Source organism: Manis pentadactyla, chromosome 8 (genome assembly GCF_030020395.1).
Source record: "Manis pentadactyla isolate mManPen7 chromosome 8, mManPen7.hap1, whole genome shotgun sequence".
NCBI lineage: Eukaryota > Metazoa > Chordata > Mammalia > Pholidota > Manidae > Manis > Manis pentadactyla.
The window spans coordinates 13,209,090-13,226,401 of NC_080026.1; the positions used below are offsets into that span (position 1 = coordinate 13,209,090).

At 37.8% G+C, this 17,312-nt stretch overlaps 1 protein-coding gene across 2 annotated transcripts in view; it reads left to right on the forward strand.

The window, feature by feature from the left end:
• LOC118911699 (CD302 antigen) overlaps positions 1-17,312 on the forward strand; it is a 114,313-nt gene that overhangs the window by 90,635 nt on the left and 6,366 nt on the right. For both annotated transcript variants that reach the window (XM_036884040.2, XM_057505541.1), the window contains 3 exons: positions 2,078-2,188; positions 15,489-15,605; positions 16,250-16,423. In XM_036884040.2, the coding sequence (XP_036739935.2) occupies positions 2,078-2,188; positions 15,489-15,605; positions 16,250-16,423 (402 nt within the window). The remainder of the gene's footprint in view (positions 1-2,077; positions 2,189-15,488; positions 15,606-16,249; positions 16,424-17,312) is intronic.

The window sequence follows — 17,312 nt, forward strand, 5'->3', positions numbered from 1 at the left end:
GCAGAGTAGGGGAATCCTGATCTCAGCTCTCGCCAGAGACACACCAAGGCTACAACTGCATACGGAACTTCCTCTGAGAACAACCTGAGCACTAGCAGAACAGCTGTTCCACAGCTAAAGATATAAAGAAAAAACACATCAAGAAGTACAGAAGGGGCAGAGACATGGTCTGGTTGGTACCCACACCCTGGCATGGTAGCCCACAAGCAGGAGGGATATTACAGGTATGGAGGTCCTCTCTGAGGAGCAAGGAGTTCACGCCCCACATCATGCTCTTCAGCCCTGGGGACTTCACTGGAGGATGAGCCCCCATAACATCTGACTTTTCAGATCAGCAGGGCTTAACTCTGGGAGAGCTGGAGGGTTGTAGGAAACAGATTCTGCTCTTGAAGGTTGCATGCACAAACTCACTTGCTCAAGACCCAGCACAAAGGCAATAGTTTGAAAAGCACCTGGGTTCATACATGAAGGATATTTATTGACTAATTTTATTACCAGAGAAGCAAGGATTTTGTAGGAACTTTCTCCAAGAATGGAAGTCCCACAGGGTGCCATTTTTCTTGCACTCATTCTGCCCAGCTGGCCTGGCACTGGCGGGCACCAGTGGTGGACATTCTCCTTCTACCTTGCTAGCACTGTCTGCCTCATCCACCCCAGCATGTTCCTGTGGACCTGCCCCACCCAACCCACCCACTCCACCAGGCACCACTCCAGAATGGCTCCTGCCCACCAGCACACCTGCAACAGCTGCAGCCAGGCCTCTCAGCCAGCTGGGATGGGGGCCAGCCTCACCCACTAGTGTACCCACAGCAATTATGGCCCAACCACAACAGGAAAGTCAGTGTACCCAACACAGGGGATACTTGTGCTTCTGGGCCTCACAGGACACCTTCCATACAGACCACACTTTAAGACTGGGTGATGAAGCTGACCTACCTGATATGTAGAAACAAACACAGAGAGGCAAAATGAGGAGACAGAGGAATATGTTCCAAATCAAAGAAAAAGAAAAAACCTCAGAAAAACAACTAGCAAAATGGAGATACACCTGATAAAGAGTTCTGCTCTTGAAGGTTGCATGGTCATAAATATGTTCACCAAACCTAGGAGAAGTTATGGTCGTGAATATGTTCACCAAACCTAGGAGAAGAGTGATGAATACAGTGAAAATGTCAAGAGATAGAAAATATAAAAGAGAACCAGTCTGAGCTGATGAACAGTATACTAGAGGGAATCAACGCAGATTAGATGATGCAGAAAAACAGATCAGTGATCTGGAATACAGGATAGTGAAAATCACCTAAGCTGAACACAAAGAAAAAAGAAATAAAAAAATGAAAATAGTTTAAGAGACCTCAGAGACATCAGATGTATTAACATTTGCATAATAGGGGGTCCAGAAGGAAGAGAAAGATAAAAAGGCAGAAAACTAGACTTAAATGACACCTTAGACCAGATGAACTTAATAGATATATTCCATCCAAAAACAACAGAGTATGCATTCTTTTCAAGTCCACATGGAACATTTTCCAGGACAGATCACACATTAGGCCATGAAACAGATCTCAGTAAGAAGACTAAAATCCTCAATAAGCATCTTTTCTGACCATAATGTGAAGTGTTGGTAGGAATGGAAATTGATGCAACCACTATGGAAAGCAGAAGGGAGGTTCCTCAAAAAATTACACATAGAAGTACCACATGACCCAGTAATTCTACTTCTGGGAATTTACCCAAAGAAAGCAAAAACATTAATTAGAAAAGGTAAATAAACCCCTGTGTTTATTGCAGTATTATGTACAATAGCCAAGATAATGGAAGCAACTCAAGTGTCCATCAATAGATGAACGAACAAAGATGTATATATATATATATACAGAATTATGCACACACACCCTACACATGATGGAATATTAGCCATAAAAAGGAATGAAATCTTGCCATTTGTGTCAATATGGATGGACGAAGAGGGTATTTACAGACAGAAAAAGACAAGTACCGTATGATTTCACTTTTATGTGGAATTTAAAACACATGACCAGGAAGTTACTAACAGTGTTTTTCTTTTTCTACATAGATTGTCCTTCATCCACCTGGGTTCAGTTCCAAGACAGTTGTTATATTTTTCTTCAAGAAGCCATCAAAGTAGAAAGCATAGAGGATGTCAGAAATCAGTGTACTGACCAGGGTAAGGAACTTATTATTTTTTTGTTTTTTTCACAAATCAGTAAATAGTGTTAGCTAATTTCTTTTAAAAATGGCTTTTTGTCATATCTCACTATTACCTGGTGTTTTTCAATGAATGGACTATTTTTATTCTACAATACATAAGCCACAGGCAGTAGAGTTGGGTGTACATTTAACCCTCGAGTTGGAAGGCAGTTGCAAGACAATACTGTCTCAAGCAGAGCACTAAAACCTTAGCAACAATCATGTCCATTTAATGTACATACTCTGTGCCTGGCACTGTGCTTAAGCACATAGTATATTTCACTCAGCTTTAATTATCATAACAAACCTACCAGGTAGTTTATTATTAGCCTCATTTTATCAAGAGAAGAAATTAAGTGCAGTTACTTGTTCAAGGTCACACAGATAAGTAATTGGCAGAGCTAGGATTCAAGCCAGGGTCTGTCTGATTTTGGGACCAGGATTCTTAATCTGTTATCCTGCCCTGAAAGTGCCGTTTACATGGGACCATGAAGTGAGACTGTGGTAAGGAAGTGTACATTAAGGAGAAATGAGAAAAGGGCTGATTGTTAAAGGATATGTTCGGTGTGCTCTGGGAATTATAACTTCACATTATAAACTTTTTTTTTTTTAATTTCATTTAAAAATGTGTGCTTGGGTGCTCTTTATGTATTTGGCTGTTTGGCCCAAAGTGCATCCTTACTGTTAAGCCCCTAACTGTTGTGTTGCTTATCAGTTCAAACTAAAACTATGATGTGAGCTAGCATCTTTTTCAGCTGAATTATCTATTAACAGTGATAGAGTGCAAAGGTGCTTCATATTACTGTGTGAGATCTAAAATTCTCTTTATCATCTCATTAAATTTTGTCCTTGGCCTATTCATTACCCCAGCATTTAGAAATGTCCTTTACCTAAAAAACACGATTTCTGATAACCCACCAATAAAACATTTTAGAAGACTGTCAAATCATATTTACTTAATATAGAAGGAATAAATTTGAGCTTAGAAGTTTTTAATCCTATTAAGTGCCAGGTAATACTCAATACATATTTATTGTTTCCATTTGAAAACCTCTTATCTGCCAAATGGTGTTGAACATGGGCTCTTTGAAAACAAGACAAAATTTCTAACACCAATATGGTTTTAAGGAAATTAAATAATAGGAATTTTTTTTGGTTTTATAATTTCTTTTAAATGGGGTTTCCCCTTTTTTTAACCATTTTTATTAATTATACTTAGAGATAAACAGATTTCAATAAAATTTTAACTATTTATAATATAGTGGAGGAGGCCAAGACCCAATTAAGAGTTCCTATACTCTTATTAGCTTGTATGAACCATAAGGTCAAAGTTCATTGTCCAGCTTTAATACTTATCTTTATCAGTTAAGCAACTGCTTACCACATGGAGGCATGTTTAAGACAGCAAACTGACTTCCTCTACAACTGAGTTGTAGTTAGGTGTATTTGCTATTTTTCTTTAGCAAACAAAACAAAACTGCAATTACCCAGCAACTTTGTGGCCTGATTTTTGATTGCTTGTTTCAAAGTCCATTGTTCAATCGGTACAGCCATTTACAAACTTACAAATTTGCTTAAAAAAATCTGCCTTGTGTCTAAAGAAAATTGTTTTTTCCAAGTTGAAACATATTTTTATAAGTTTTATAAACTTACAAATTCAGTTTGTTTTACTATTTTAAAAAATTTTTCATACATTTCTGATAACCTCATCGTTTGATAATCCTCTACATTTCCTTCCATTCTGGAAGTACCTATTTCATTGCTGACTCAGAATATTAACTAAAATAATAATACTGTTACTTACTTTTGGCTAAGGTAGTGTTTTGGTTTAGAACAGTAGACAGACATGAATTCAGTGTTTGCTATGTATGAAAAAGAAAAGCTTAAGAAATAGTAGAATATATTTATAAAATCTTCACAGCTATAAAAAATCCTATCTTAAACCTATCATTGGGGTATAGGAAATAAGTAACTTGTTATCTACTGGGCTACAAAGAGCTGTATTTAGAAATATTCCCAGTGTTTTATGTTAATTTATTTGATGTTACCTCTCCTTGTTTTTGCTATTATTACTTATTGAGGAAAATAATCGTGAGACGCTAAAATTTTTCTTATTTTGCAACATTTACTTCTAACTTATATGTTATCATCATAATAGAAAAAATATTTTCAATCTTTCTTTTCGTGATCTGTGAGCCATGTCACTCTCCATAAAAAGGAATTTAAGACCCAAATTATATCTCGGCAGGTAGTGTTACTGGTAATGCACTGTTAAAAAATTTTGCTTGAGTACATGCATTCTCCAGAGACTTATGCTGTCATTTGTTAAAGAAAATGAAAGAGTGTCTTATTTGCCTAACATAGTAATTTAAGTTTATACAGTATTTAATTAGATATTAAGAATCATCAGAGTTCCCATTGGCGGCTATAAGGTCAGAGAAAATGATGAAAAACTCACCTCTGAACACTTAAAATTAAACTATATCCTAGTTAAATATTTCCCATGAGGATTTTTCCAGAGTGGCATTTTGGTCACATTTCACAATTATGCACTAGGGTAAAGCAGATTAACAGTCTATATGACGTTTAACAGATGGGAGGTGATAGCAGGTGGAACTTAGAGGAAAACCATAGTCTTTTAAAAATGGAGTATGACTCAGAGAACCTTGTCGAATCCTGATTTTGGATTAATTAAAATACTATTAAGTATTTTAAAGATCAGTCTTATCAACTTTATTACACAATGCACAATCACTATAGAAAACTTAGAAAAACACATATGCAAATATTTAAAAGATAAAAAAAAACCACCCTAAATTGCACCGATCTAAAGAAATATAATGGCTTTTTACATTTTGGTAAGAATGCTTCTAGAATTTTTTTCCCTGGCAAATATATTTTCATGTTTGCTTTTTACAGTATATATCTATAGGCAAACTATTCTGTAATCAATCTGCATTTTCCTGTAAAAAATGTCTTTCCATGGTGGTAACATTGAATGCATATTTCTAATAACGGTTGTTTTTCCACTACATAGATATGCCATAATTGGTTTAATCAGTCATGTACCACTGGTATTTCCAGTCTTTCATAGTCATAAAAAACATGAACATTAATTGCCTATTCGTGACCAGAACCAATGATTGCCTTAGCATAACTGTTAAGAATTGCTGGGTCAAAGAATGTTTTTAGGGTTTTCATCTTGCCAAACTGTCTCCAAAAAGGTTGTACTAATCTTCACTCCAACTAACCTCTTAGGAGTTCCTATTTTACTACACCCAAGGCCAACACTGTTAAATTTTGCAAGTCTGAAAAATCCACTTATTTTAACTTTCATTACCAGTGAGATTGCATTTTTCATGTATTTCTTGTGTAATGTTTATTAGTGAAGGTGAATGGCCTTTTTTAATAGTGTGAGACCAATGTTTTTCTTCTGTCAAAGTATTGACCTTATTTTTGACTTATAATAAAGCTATAGCCTACCCAGTTTGTAATTTTCTTCCCTAACAGTATGTCTGCTTTTGGGGAAATTTTTGGCCCTGGTTTTCTTCCCTTGTAGTTAAGTTTTTTTTTTTCAGCCTCTTTTAAAAGATGCAGAAGTAATCACCTAATACAAATTCTTACCATGTAAGGACCTAATAGCTCTTTTTCTCTTCTCCATTTAAGTTTATTACAAAAACTTGTCAATTTTAGAGTTACATCATAAATACAGTAGCCTATTATTTAAGACTCTGATAGTTCTCAAAGTGTGGTTTCTTGATCAGCTGCATCTGTGTCAACTGAGAATTAGTTAGGATGTAAATTCTCAGGCCCATCTGGGTCTTACTGACTCACTCTGCCTTCCAGGCGATTCTGACCCCACTCAAGGTGGAGAACCACTGATCTAAAATGATACTCAGAAGTACTCAGGCTTAAGTGCGGATTTTTTTTTTTTTAAGAGGGCATCTCTCATATTTATTGATCAAATGGTTGTTAACAACAGTAAAATTCTGTATAGGGGACTCAATGCACAATCATTAATCAACCTCAAGCCTAACTCTCAACAGTCTCCAATCTTCTGAGGCATAACGAACAAGTTCTTACATGGTGAACAAGTTCTTACATAGTGAATAAGTTCTTATACGGTGAACAGTGCAAGGGCAGTCATCACAGAAACTTTTGGTTTTGATGATGCATCATGAAGGATAAACAATCAAGTCAGATATGATTATTCATTTGATTTTTATACTTGATTTATAGGTGAATCCCACATTTCTCCCTTATTTATTTATTTATTTATTTTTGGTTTTTTTTTTGAGAGGGCATCTTTCATATTTATTGATCAAATGGTTGTTAACAACAATAGAATTCTGTATAGGGGAGTCAATGCTCAATGCACAATCATTAATCCACCCCAAGCCTAATTCTCGTCAGTCTCCAATCTTCTGAAGCATAACGAACAAGTTCTTACATGGTGAACAGTACAAGGGCAGTCATATCACAGAAACTTTCGGTTTTGATCACGCATTATGAACTATAGACAATCAGGTCAAATATGAATATTCGTTTGATTTTTATACTTGATTTATATGTGGATACCACATTTCTCCCTTTATTATTATTATTTTTAATAAAATGCTGAAGTGGTAGGAAGATGTAAGATAAAGGTAGAAAACTTAGTTTAGTGTTGTAAGAGAGCAAATGTAGATGATCAGGTGTGTGCCTGTAGACTATGTGTTAATCCAAGCTAGACCAGGGCAATAAAACATCCACGGATGCAGAAGATTTCTCTCAGAACGGGGGGGGGGGGTGAGGTTCTAAGCCTCACCTCTGTTGATCCCCAATTTCTCACCTGATGGCCCCCCTGCGACTGTGCCTGTCTTAGGTTGTTCCTCCCTTGAGGAATCTTACCTGTCTCTGGCTAACCGGTCATCTTCCGGGGCCATACAGGGAAATGTAAAGTTGGTAAGCGAGAGTGAAGCCTTATTGTTTGAAAAGGTTAGCTTTTTACTTCTTTGCATATTTATGCCCTGTGGCTTCTATGCCCAGCATTTGTCTTGAGGTATCTTTACCACTTGGAGGAGTTATGATACTCGGTAAATTTGATATGAGGCACGAATTCTATTTAAGGGTTGTAATTAGGAAGGAAGAAGAAAAGCTATAGAAGTAGCAGGCGGAAGAAAACATGGGAAGATTGATTATTTCTTTGACATATCTTCTTGTAGAGTAACTTCAGCATATATAGGTTTTAAGCTACTACTTAAATTGCGCACACACATTAACATAATAGGAGTATAGTTACATAACCAAAGCAGACCTATAATTACCAGCCATCTCCAGTGAAAACAAGAAAACCAGTTAGGCATCTTAGGCATTTGTGAAAACTTATCTATGATATGGTGGATATTGTCCAACTGAACTTGAACAGTCTGAGGGAAATCAGACAAATTAAAACAACCCATTCCTGGGGACTGTTCACATCCCATATGTTCTTTTAACAGTAGATAGTCTGTAGTCGTAAGATTTTGGAGCGCTACAACTTGCACTTCTCCTAATTCTTGGTTGAGTTCCAACAGTGTAAATCCAGTCAAATTTGTTGTTTTACTGTATGCACAGGCCAGCTTAGATATCTCCTTCTTCATTCCCATGGCAAGTCCGGGAACCAGTGGGATGAATGCAGCTACAACTGCAGCATCGCCTGGATCTTTGTTGAGGTTTTTTGATGATCATCTTCTGGCATGACTCTTCCAGAGAGTGCTGATGTTGGAAGTTCTTCTTCATATTGTATCTTAGTTCATTTTCTGGGTAGCCAAATTAGGCTTTGATCCTCTGTATAAACACAAACAGACCCTTTGCCCACACTTTGATCTGCTCTTTATACCATTGTTTAGAACTCATTGGAGGTCACCACACAGGAACTGCTTTTTTTTTTTTTTAAGAGAAAAGAATATTATCAGAAAAGTGTACCTCCATAGCCAATCATCTGACACCCTTTAAGTGATCAAAGTTAAGGATATTTAAAGCATGCATAAATAGTTGATTTACAGTTAGTTTTATCCTATCAGGGTGTAATACCCCTTTTCTTCCTTTTTTTTTTTTAATCTTTAATCTACACTTACATGAAGAATATTATGTTTACTAGGCTCTCCCCTATACCAGGTCCCCGCTATAAACCCCTTTACAGTCACTGTCCATCAGCATAGCTAAATGTTGTAGAATCACTACTTGTCTTCTCTGTGTTGTACAGGCCTCCCATTTCTCCCACCCCCATGCATGCTAATCTTAATACCCCCCTTCTTCCTCCCCCCCTTATCCCTCCCTACCCACCCATCCTCCCCAGTCCCTTTCCCTTTGGTACCTGTTAGTCCATTCTTGGGTTCTGTGATTCTGCTGCTGTTTTGTTCCTTCAGTTTTCCTTTCATTCTTATACTCCACAGATGAGTGAAATCATTTGGTATTTCTCTTTCTCCGCTTGGCTTGTTTCACTGAGCATAATACCCTCCAGCTCCATCCATGTTGCTACAAATGGTAGGATTTGCCCTCTTCTTATGGCTGAGTAGTATTCCATTGTGTATATGTACCACATCTTCTTTATCCATTCATCTATCGATGGACATTTAGGTTGTTTCCAATGCTTGGCTATTGTAAGTAGTGCTGCGATAAACATAGGGGTGCATCTGTCTTTCTCAAACTTGATTGCTGCATTCTTAGGGTAAATTCCTAGGAGTGGAATTCCTGGGTCAAATGGTAAGTCTGTTTTGAGCATTTTGATGAACCTCCATACTGCTTTCCACAATGGTTGAACTAGTTTACATTCCCACCAGCAGTGTAGGAGGGTTCCCCTTTCTCCACAGCCTCGCCAACATTTGTTGTTGTTTGTCTTTTGGATGGCAGCCATCCTTACTGCTGTGAGGTGATACCTCATTGTAGTTTTAATTTGCATTTCTCTGATACTTAGTGATGTGGAGCATCTTTTCATGTGTCTGTTGGCCATCTGTATTTCTTTTTTGGAGAACTGTCTGTTCAGTTCCTCTGCCCATTTTTTAATTGGATTATTTGATTTTTGTTTGTTGAATCATGTGAGCTCTTTATATATTCTGGACGTCAAGCCTTTATCCGATGTGTCATTTTCAAATATATTCTCCCATACTGTAGGGTTCCTTTTTGTTCTGTTGATGGTGTCATTTGCTGTACAGAAGCTTTTCAGCTTAATATAGTCCCACTTATTCATTTTTGCTGTTGTTTTCCTTGCCCAGGAAGATATGTTCAAGAAGAGGTCACTCATGTTTATGTCTAAGAGGTTTTTGCCTATGTTTTCTTCCAAGAGTTTAATGGTTTCATGACTTACATTCAGGTGTTTGATGCATTTTGAATTTACTTTTGTATATGGGGTTAGACAATGGTCCAGTTTCATTCTCTCACATGTAGCTGTCCAGTTTTGCCAGCACCATCTGTTGAAGAGACTGTCATTTCGCCATTGTATGTCCATGGCTCCTTTATCAAATATTAATTGACCATATATGTTTGGGTTAATGTCTGGAGTCTCTAGTCTGTTCCACTGGTCTGTGGCTCTGTTCTTGTGCCAGTACCAAATTGTCTTGATTACTATGGCTTTATAGTAGAGCTTGAAATTGGGGAGTGAGATCCCCCCTACTTTATTCTTCTTTCTCAGGATTGCTTTGGCTATTCAGGGTCTTTGGTGTTTCCATATGAATTTTTGAATTATTTGTTCCAGTTCATTGAAGAATGTTGCTGGTTGTTTCATAGGGATTGCATCAAATCTGTATATTGCTTTGGGCAGGATGGCCATTTTGACTATATTAATTCTTCCTAGCCACGAGCATGGGATGAGTTTCCATTTGTTAGTGTCCCCTTTAATTTCTCTTAAGAGTGACTTGTAGTTTTCAGAGTATAGGTCATTCACTTCTTTGGTTAGATTTATTCCTAGGTATTTTATTCTTTTTGATGCAATTGTGAATGGATTTGTTTTCCTGATTTTTCTTTCTATTGGTTCACTGTTAGTGTATAGGAAAGCTACAGATTTCTGTGTGTTAATTTTGTATCCTGCAACTTTGCTGTATTCCGATATCAGTTCTAGTAGTTTTGGGGTGGAGTCTTTAGGGTTTTTTATGTACAGTATCATGTCATCTGCAAATAGTGACAGTTTAACTTCTTCTTTACCAATCTGGATTCCTTCTATTTCTTTGTTCTGTCTGATTGCCATGGCTAGGACCTCCAGTACTATGTTAAATAGCAGTGGGGAGAGTGGGCATCCCTGTCTAGTTCCCGATCTCAGAGGAAAAGCTTTCAGTTTCTCGCTGTTCAGTATAATGTTGGCTGTGGGTTTATGATATATGGCCTTTATTATGTTGAGGTACTTGCTCTCTATTCCCATTTTGCTGAGAGTATCATGAATGGATGTTGAACTTTGTCAAATGCTTTTTCAGCATCTATGGAGATGATCATGTGGTTTTTGTCTTTCTTTTTGTTGATGTGGTGGATGATGTTGATGGATTTTCTAATGTTGTACCATCCTTGCATCCCTGGGATGAATCCCACTTGGTCATGGTGTATGATCCTTTTGATATACTTTTGTATTCGGTTTGCTAATATTTTATTAAGTATTTTTGCATCTACATTCATGAGGGATATTGGTCTGTAATTTTCTTTTTTGGCAGGATCTTTGCCTGGTTTTGGTATTAGGGTGATGTCGGCTTCATAGAATGAGTTTGGGAGTATTCCCTCCTCTTCTATTTTTTGGAAAACTTTAAGGAGAATGGGTATTATGTCTTCTCTGTGTGTCTGATAAAATTCCGAGGTAAATCCATCCGGCCCGGGTGTTTTGTTTGTGGGTAGTTTTTTGATTACCGCTTCAATTTCTTTGCTCATAATTGGTTTGTTTAACTTTTGTGTTTCTTCCTTGGTCAGTCTTGTTGTATTTTTCTAGGAAGTTGTCCATTTCTTCTAGGTTTTCCAGCTTGTTGGCATATAGGTTTTCATAGTAGTCTTTAATAATTCTTTGTATTTCTGTGGAGTCTGTCGTGATTTTTCCATTCTCGTTTCTGATTCTGTTAATTTGTGTTGATTCTCTTTTTCTCTTAATAAGTTTGGCTAGAGGCTTATCTATTTTGTTTATTTTCTCAAAGAACCAGCTCTTGGTTCATTGATTTTTGCTATTGTTTTATTCTTCTCAATTTTGTTTATTTCTTCTCTGATCTTTATTATGTCCCTCCTTCTGCTGACTTTAGGCCTCATTTGTTCTTCTTTTTCCAATTTCGATAATTGTGATGTTAGACTATTCATTTGGGATTGTTCTTGCTTCTTCAAGTGTGCCTGAATCGCTATATACTTTCCTCTTAAGACTGCTTTTGCTGCATCCCACAGAAGTTGGGGCTTTGTGTTATTGTTGTCATTTGTTTCTATATATTTCTTGATCTCTATTTTAATTTGTTCGTTGATCCATTGATTATTTAGGAGCATGTTGTTAAGCCTCCATGTGTTTGTGAGCCTTTTTGTTTTCTTTGTAGAATTTATTTCTAGTTTTATACCTATGTGGTCAGAAAAATTGGTTGGTAGAATTTCAATATTTTGGATTTTGCTGAGGCTCTTTTTGTGGGCTAGTATGTGGTCTATTCTGGAGAATGTTCCATGTGCACTTGAGAAGAATGTATATCCTGTTGCTTTTGGATGTAGAGTTCTGTAGATGTCTATTAGGTCCATCTGCTCTACTGTGTTGTTCAGTGCTTCCGTGTCCTTACTTATTTTCTGCCCAGTGGATCTGTCCTTTGGGGTGAGTGGTGTGTTGAAGTCTCCTTGAATGAATGCATTGCAGTCTGTTTCCCCCTTTAGTTCTGTTAGTATTTGTTTCACATATGCTGGTGCTCCTGTGTTGGGTGCATATATTTAGAATGGTTATATCCTCTTGTTGGACTGAGCCCTTTATCATTATGTAGTGTCCTTCTTTATCTCTTGTTACTTTCTTTGTTTTAAAGTCTATTTTGTCTGATATTGGTACTGCAACCACTGCTTTCTTCTTGCTGTTGTTTGCCTGAAATATTTTTTTCCATCCCTTGACTTTTAGTCTGTACATGTCTTTTGGGTTTGAGGTGAGTTTATTGTAAGCAGCATATAGATGGGTCTTGCTTTTTTATCCATTCTATTACTCTGTGTCTTTTGATTGGTGCATTCAGTCCATTTACATTTAGGGTGACTATTGAAAGATATGTACTTATTGCCATTGCAGGCTTTAAATTCGTGGTTACCAAAAGTTCAAGGTTAGCCTCTTTAGTATCTTACTGCCTAACTTAGCTCGCTTATTGAGCTGTTATATACACTGTCTGGAGATTCTTTTCTTCTCTCCCTTCTTATTCCTCCTCCTCGATTCTTCATATGTTGGGTGTTTTGTGCTGTGCTCTTTCCTGGAGTGCTCCCATCTAGAGCAGTCCCTGTAAGATGTCCTGTAGAGGTGGTTTGTGGGAAGCAAATTCCCTCAGCTTTTGTTTGTCTGGGAATTGTTTAATCCTGCCATCATATTTAAATGATAGTTGTGCTAGATACAGTATCCTTGGTTCAAGTCCCTTCTGTTTCATTGCATTAAATATATCATGCCATTCTCTTCTGGCCTGTAGGGTTTCTGTCGAAAAATCTGATGTTAGCCTGATGGGTTTTCCTTTATAGGTGACCTTTTCCTCTCTAGCTGCCTTTAAAACTCTTTCATTGTCCTTGATCTTTGCTATTTTAATTATTATGTGTCTTGGTGTTTTCCTCCTTGGATCCTTTGTGTTGGGGGTTCTGTGTATTTCCATGGTCTGTTCGATTATTTCCTCCCCCAGTTTGGGGCAGTTTTCAGCAATTATTTCTTCCACGATATTTTCCATCCCTTTTCCTCTCTCTTCTTCTTCTTCTTCTGGTACCGGTGTAATACGGATATTGTTCCTTTTGGATTGGTCACAGAGTTCTCTTAACATTGTTTCATTCCTGGAGATCCTTTTGTCTCTCTCTATGTCAGCTTCCATGCGTTCCTGTTCTCTGATTTCAATTCCATCAATGGCCTCTTGCATTCTATCCATTCTGCTTATAAACCCTTCCAGAGTTTGTTTCATTTCTGCGATCTCCTTTCTGGCATCTGTGATCTCCCTCCGGACTTCATCCCATTTCTCTTGCGTATTTCTCTGCATCTCTGTCAGCATGTTTATGATTTTTATTTTTAATTTTTTGTCAGGAAGACTGACTGGTTAGGTCTGTCCCCTTCTCTGGTGTTGTCTCTGTGATCTTTGTCTGCCTGTAGCTTTGCCTTTTCATGGTGATAGGAATAGTTTGCAGAGCTGGGACGAGTGACGGCTGGAAGGACTTCCTTTCTTGTTGGTTTGTGGCCCTCCTCTCCTGGGAGAACAGCGGCCTCTAGTGGCTTGTGCTGGGCAGCTGCGCGCAGACAGGGCTTCTGCTTCCTGCCCCGCTTCTATGGAGTTAATCTCCGCTGTTGCTGAGGGCGTGGCCTGGCTCGGGCAGCTGCTCCAAAATGGTGGAGTCGCATTGGAGCAGGAGCTGCTGGGAGGCTATTTATCTCCGTAAGGGGCCTCCCTGCTCCCTGCAGCCCAGGGGATTAGGGTGCCCAGAGATCCCGGGATTCCCTACCTCTGGATTAAGTGTCCCACCCTGCCCCTTTAAGACTTCCAAAAAGCACCCGCCAAAACAAAACGACCACAAAAAAAAGGAAAAAAAAAACTAAAAAAATTAAAAAATTTAAAAAAAATTTTAAATGGCTGCTCGTTTTTCTTTATTCTTCAGCGCCAGCCTCAGGCACCTGCTCACTGGTCTTGCTACCCTGTTTCCCTAGTATTGGGGTTCCTATCCCTTTAAGACTTCCAAAAAGCGCTCACCAAAACAAAACAACAACAAAAAAAAATGGCCGCTCGCTTTTCTTTTGTTCTTCGGTGCCAGCCTCCAATACTGGCTCGCCGGTCTTGCTGCCCTGTTTCCCTAGTATTGGGGTCCCTGTCCCTTCAAGACTTCCAAAAAGCACTCACCTCAACAAAACAACAACAACAACAAAAAATGGCCGCTTGCTTTTCTCATGTCCTCTGGCGCCAGGCCTCCGGTACCCGCTCACCGGTCTTGCTGCCCTGTTTTCCTAGTATCCAGGGCCCTGCACTCTGGCCCGGATGGCTGGGGCTGGGTGTTCGGCAGCCCTGGGCTCCGTCTCCCTCCCGCTCTGCCTGCTCTTCTCCCGCCGGGAGCTGGGGGGAGGGGCGCCCGGCTCCCGCGGGGCCGGGGCTTGTATCTTACCCCCTTTACGAGGCACTGGGTTCTCGCAGGTGTGGATGTGGTCTGGATGTTGTCCTGTGTCCTCTGGTCTTTATTCTAGGAAGAGTTGTCTTTGTTATATTTTCATAGATATATGTGGTTTTGGGAGGAGATTTCTGCTGCTCTACTCATGCCATCTTGGCTCCGCCCCTCTTAAGTGCGGATTTTTGAAGAATGTAATTTAACAGTAGGAAAGACTTCCTCAACCCTCCATGTTTTTCAACTAGTTGTAGTATACAAAGCCTACAAAGTAACTAAAATGTGTGTAAGATCAACAATTTCTTGGAAAATAGAATAATTGTTACTTCTAAAATTACTGAGGCTATTAAGTTGTTTCTTAGCATTTTGATGTTATATTCCTCATTTGGCTGAGAACAGCGGAAAAGGGGGTTCCTGTGCCTTCTGTTTATCTTCCTCAGGGGCCAGATGGATCCTCCCCACCAGATTTCTGGCTGCTATGACTATAAACTTTAATGTCATCATTCATTTTTTTCACTTGGGGAAAAAAAAAAGTATCAGGAGAGAAACTAACTCCACTAGCATTTTCTCATAACTATTATCCAAGTAAGACAGTGGAATGATTAATTTACGAGTGTCTGTTTCAGTTAAGAAACAAAGTAAAATCTCTCTTGGAAATTACTGCTAATGTTTATGGGTTGCTATGTAGCTTATAGAGTGTAAGGATGAAAGAAGTTATGTGAGACGTAAAATATACGTGGCTGTTGCTCCTTATTTTTGAGCCAGATGAAAGAATCCAAGAAAAACATTAACCAATGAGACAAGGCCTTGCCAGTTTTCCTCAGAAGAACAGGAAGTACAAAATGACTGTTCAACTTACCACATTTTACATTAGTATATTCTCTTCAGGAATGTGCATAATATAAATAATCTTAAGATGTGAAAATGTAAGACAGGTATTATTTAATGCATAACTTTTATATATATTTCATTGATTCTGGGAATGTGTTTTTTTTTCCTCCCTAAAATAATTTCAGGAGCAGACATGATAAGCATACATAATGAAGAAGAAAATGCGTTTATATTGGATACTTTGAAAAAGCAGTGGAAAGGCCCAGATGATATCCTACTAGGCATGTTTTTTGACACAGATGGTAAGTGATATTTATCTTTTAGGATATCCCTTTTCCCCTTAATGTTAGGCAAACTGATGATTTTGAGATTCTTCAATTCTGTAGTTGATGTTCCATGCAGTCTTCATGTATTTTCAGATGCACCCGTGACTTGTACCACAGCTTTTCCCTAAGCAGCTCAGTGTGTTTCACATGAGAGTCAATGTTGATTCCTGTGTCTGGATTAAAATGCAGTGATTCGCTCATTTTTTTTTAATATGGTAGGGTTATAAAAATTAGTAGTAGTGTCAAGTCAACAGTTACAATAAAGCCTAACATCAAAGTTTTATTATGTAAAGGCATTGTCACTGTAGAAAAAAGAAAGTACATATGTATTTTCAAAATGAAATGAAATTACTAAGGTTACTATATTAGCATTTTATTTTCTTGGCTATTTCCCCATGAAAATATTATTTTTCTTTATAAAAATGGGATCTTCTTGAGTCTTCTCAAACCAATACCTTTGACTTGACTGAACACAGGATGTATTCCTCCATCTAATTTAAATCCTATAACCAGAAGTTTAGACTAAACATACCTTAGTAACTTCCCACCTTCTGTCCTACACCCTTTTCTTTGGCTTTCTGTTAAACTGTTATAACGCTGACAATATTCTTAACTGACAGATGCCAGTTTCAAGTGGTTCGATAAGTCAAATATGACATTTGATAAATGGACAGACCAAGAAGATGGTGAAGATCTAGTTGACACCTGTGCCTTTTTGCACACCAAGACGGGTGAATGGAAAAAAGGAGATTGTGAAGTTTCTTCTGTGGAAGGAACCCTTTGTAAAGCAGCTAGTAAGTACAAATGAGGACCCTTTCCCATTCTAAGAGGGGTGGGGAAAGTAGGGCTGATTTAAAAATAATTGTGAGATAAGTATGCCTTGATAGAGGGAGAAGACTTCAGAATATACTAAGATAGTTTACTCCCCAGTCTCCTGAAAATCAAATACAATTTTCTCACATTTTATAGATAGGGTGAGGTCATGTCAATCAGCATTCTGCCTATTCTTAGAGCTTGCAAAAGGTCAAATATTTCTTCTGTTGTTCAAACCAATTATTATAGCCTCTTTGTATGTGATTTGATTGAACAGTGGAAGTGGTGAAGAATAGTCATGTCTGACTCCAAATTCTGATGATTCCAGAATTCTAGTGTTAGTTTACAAAGAATTTGATTCTATACAAGAACATCCTTTGTTTAAACAAAGAAAAGTTGCATCGGTTTCTAATTTATTCTGGATTAAAATAGAAGTTTTCTTCTGACTCATTAGAATGCTTTCTAATTAACAAAATTTATCCTGTCTCACAATTATTTTCATGTTTTAGATACTGGACAAAGTCTGCTCTTCTAAGTTTTAGAAAGAATTGTTTTCTCATTAAAGACATTTAAAATTCCAAAATATGATTTGTGGATACCTGAAACATGACACAGCCATTTCCCTATTTTGCATTCTTAGTATATTCCCCACTTCTATCTCAACTGTAAACCAGAACTATGTTTCTGATTATTTATTTAATTTCTTTACATCTGGAATTACATACTTTCTTTTACTTGCCTCAGCAGGGTACTTGACTACAGTCAGTTTTAGTTATTAAATAATATTTGCCAGTTTTATGGTAGTAGGCATCCTTTTTTTAAAAATTGGTTCTTTTGACTTTGACTCAGAACACCATTGTATAAACCAAA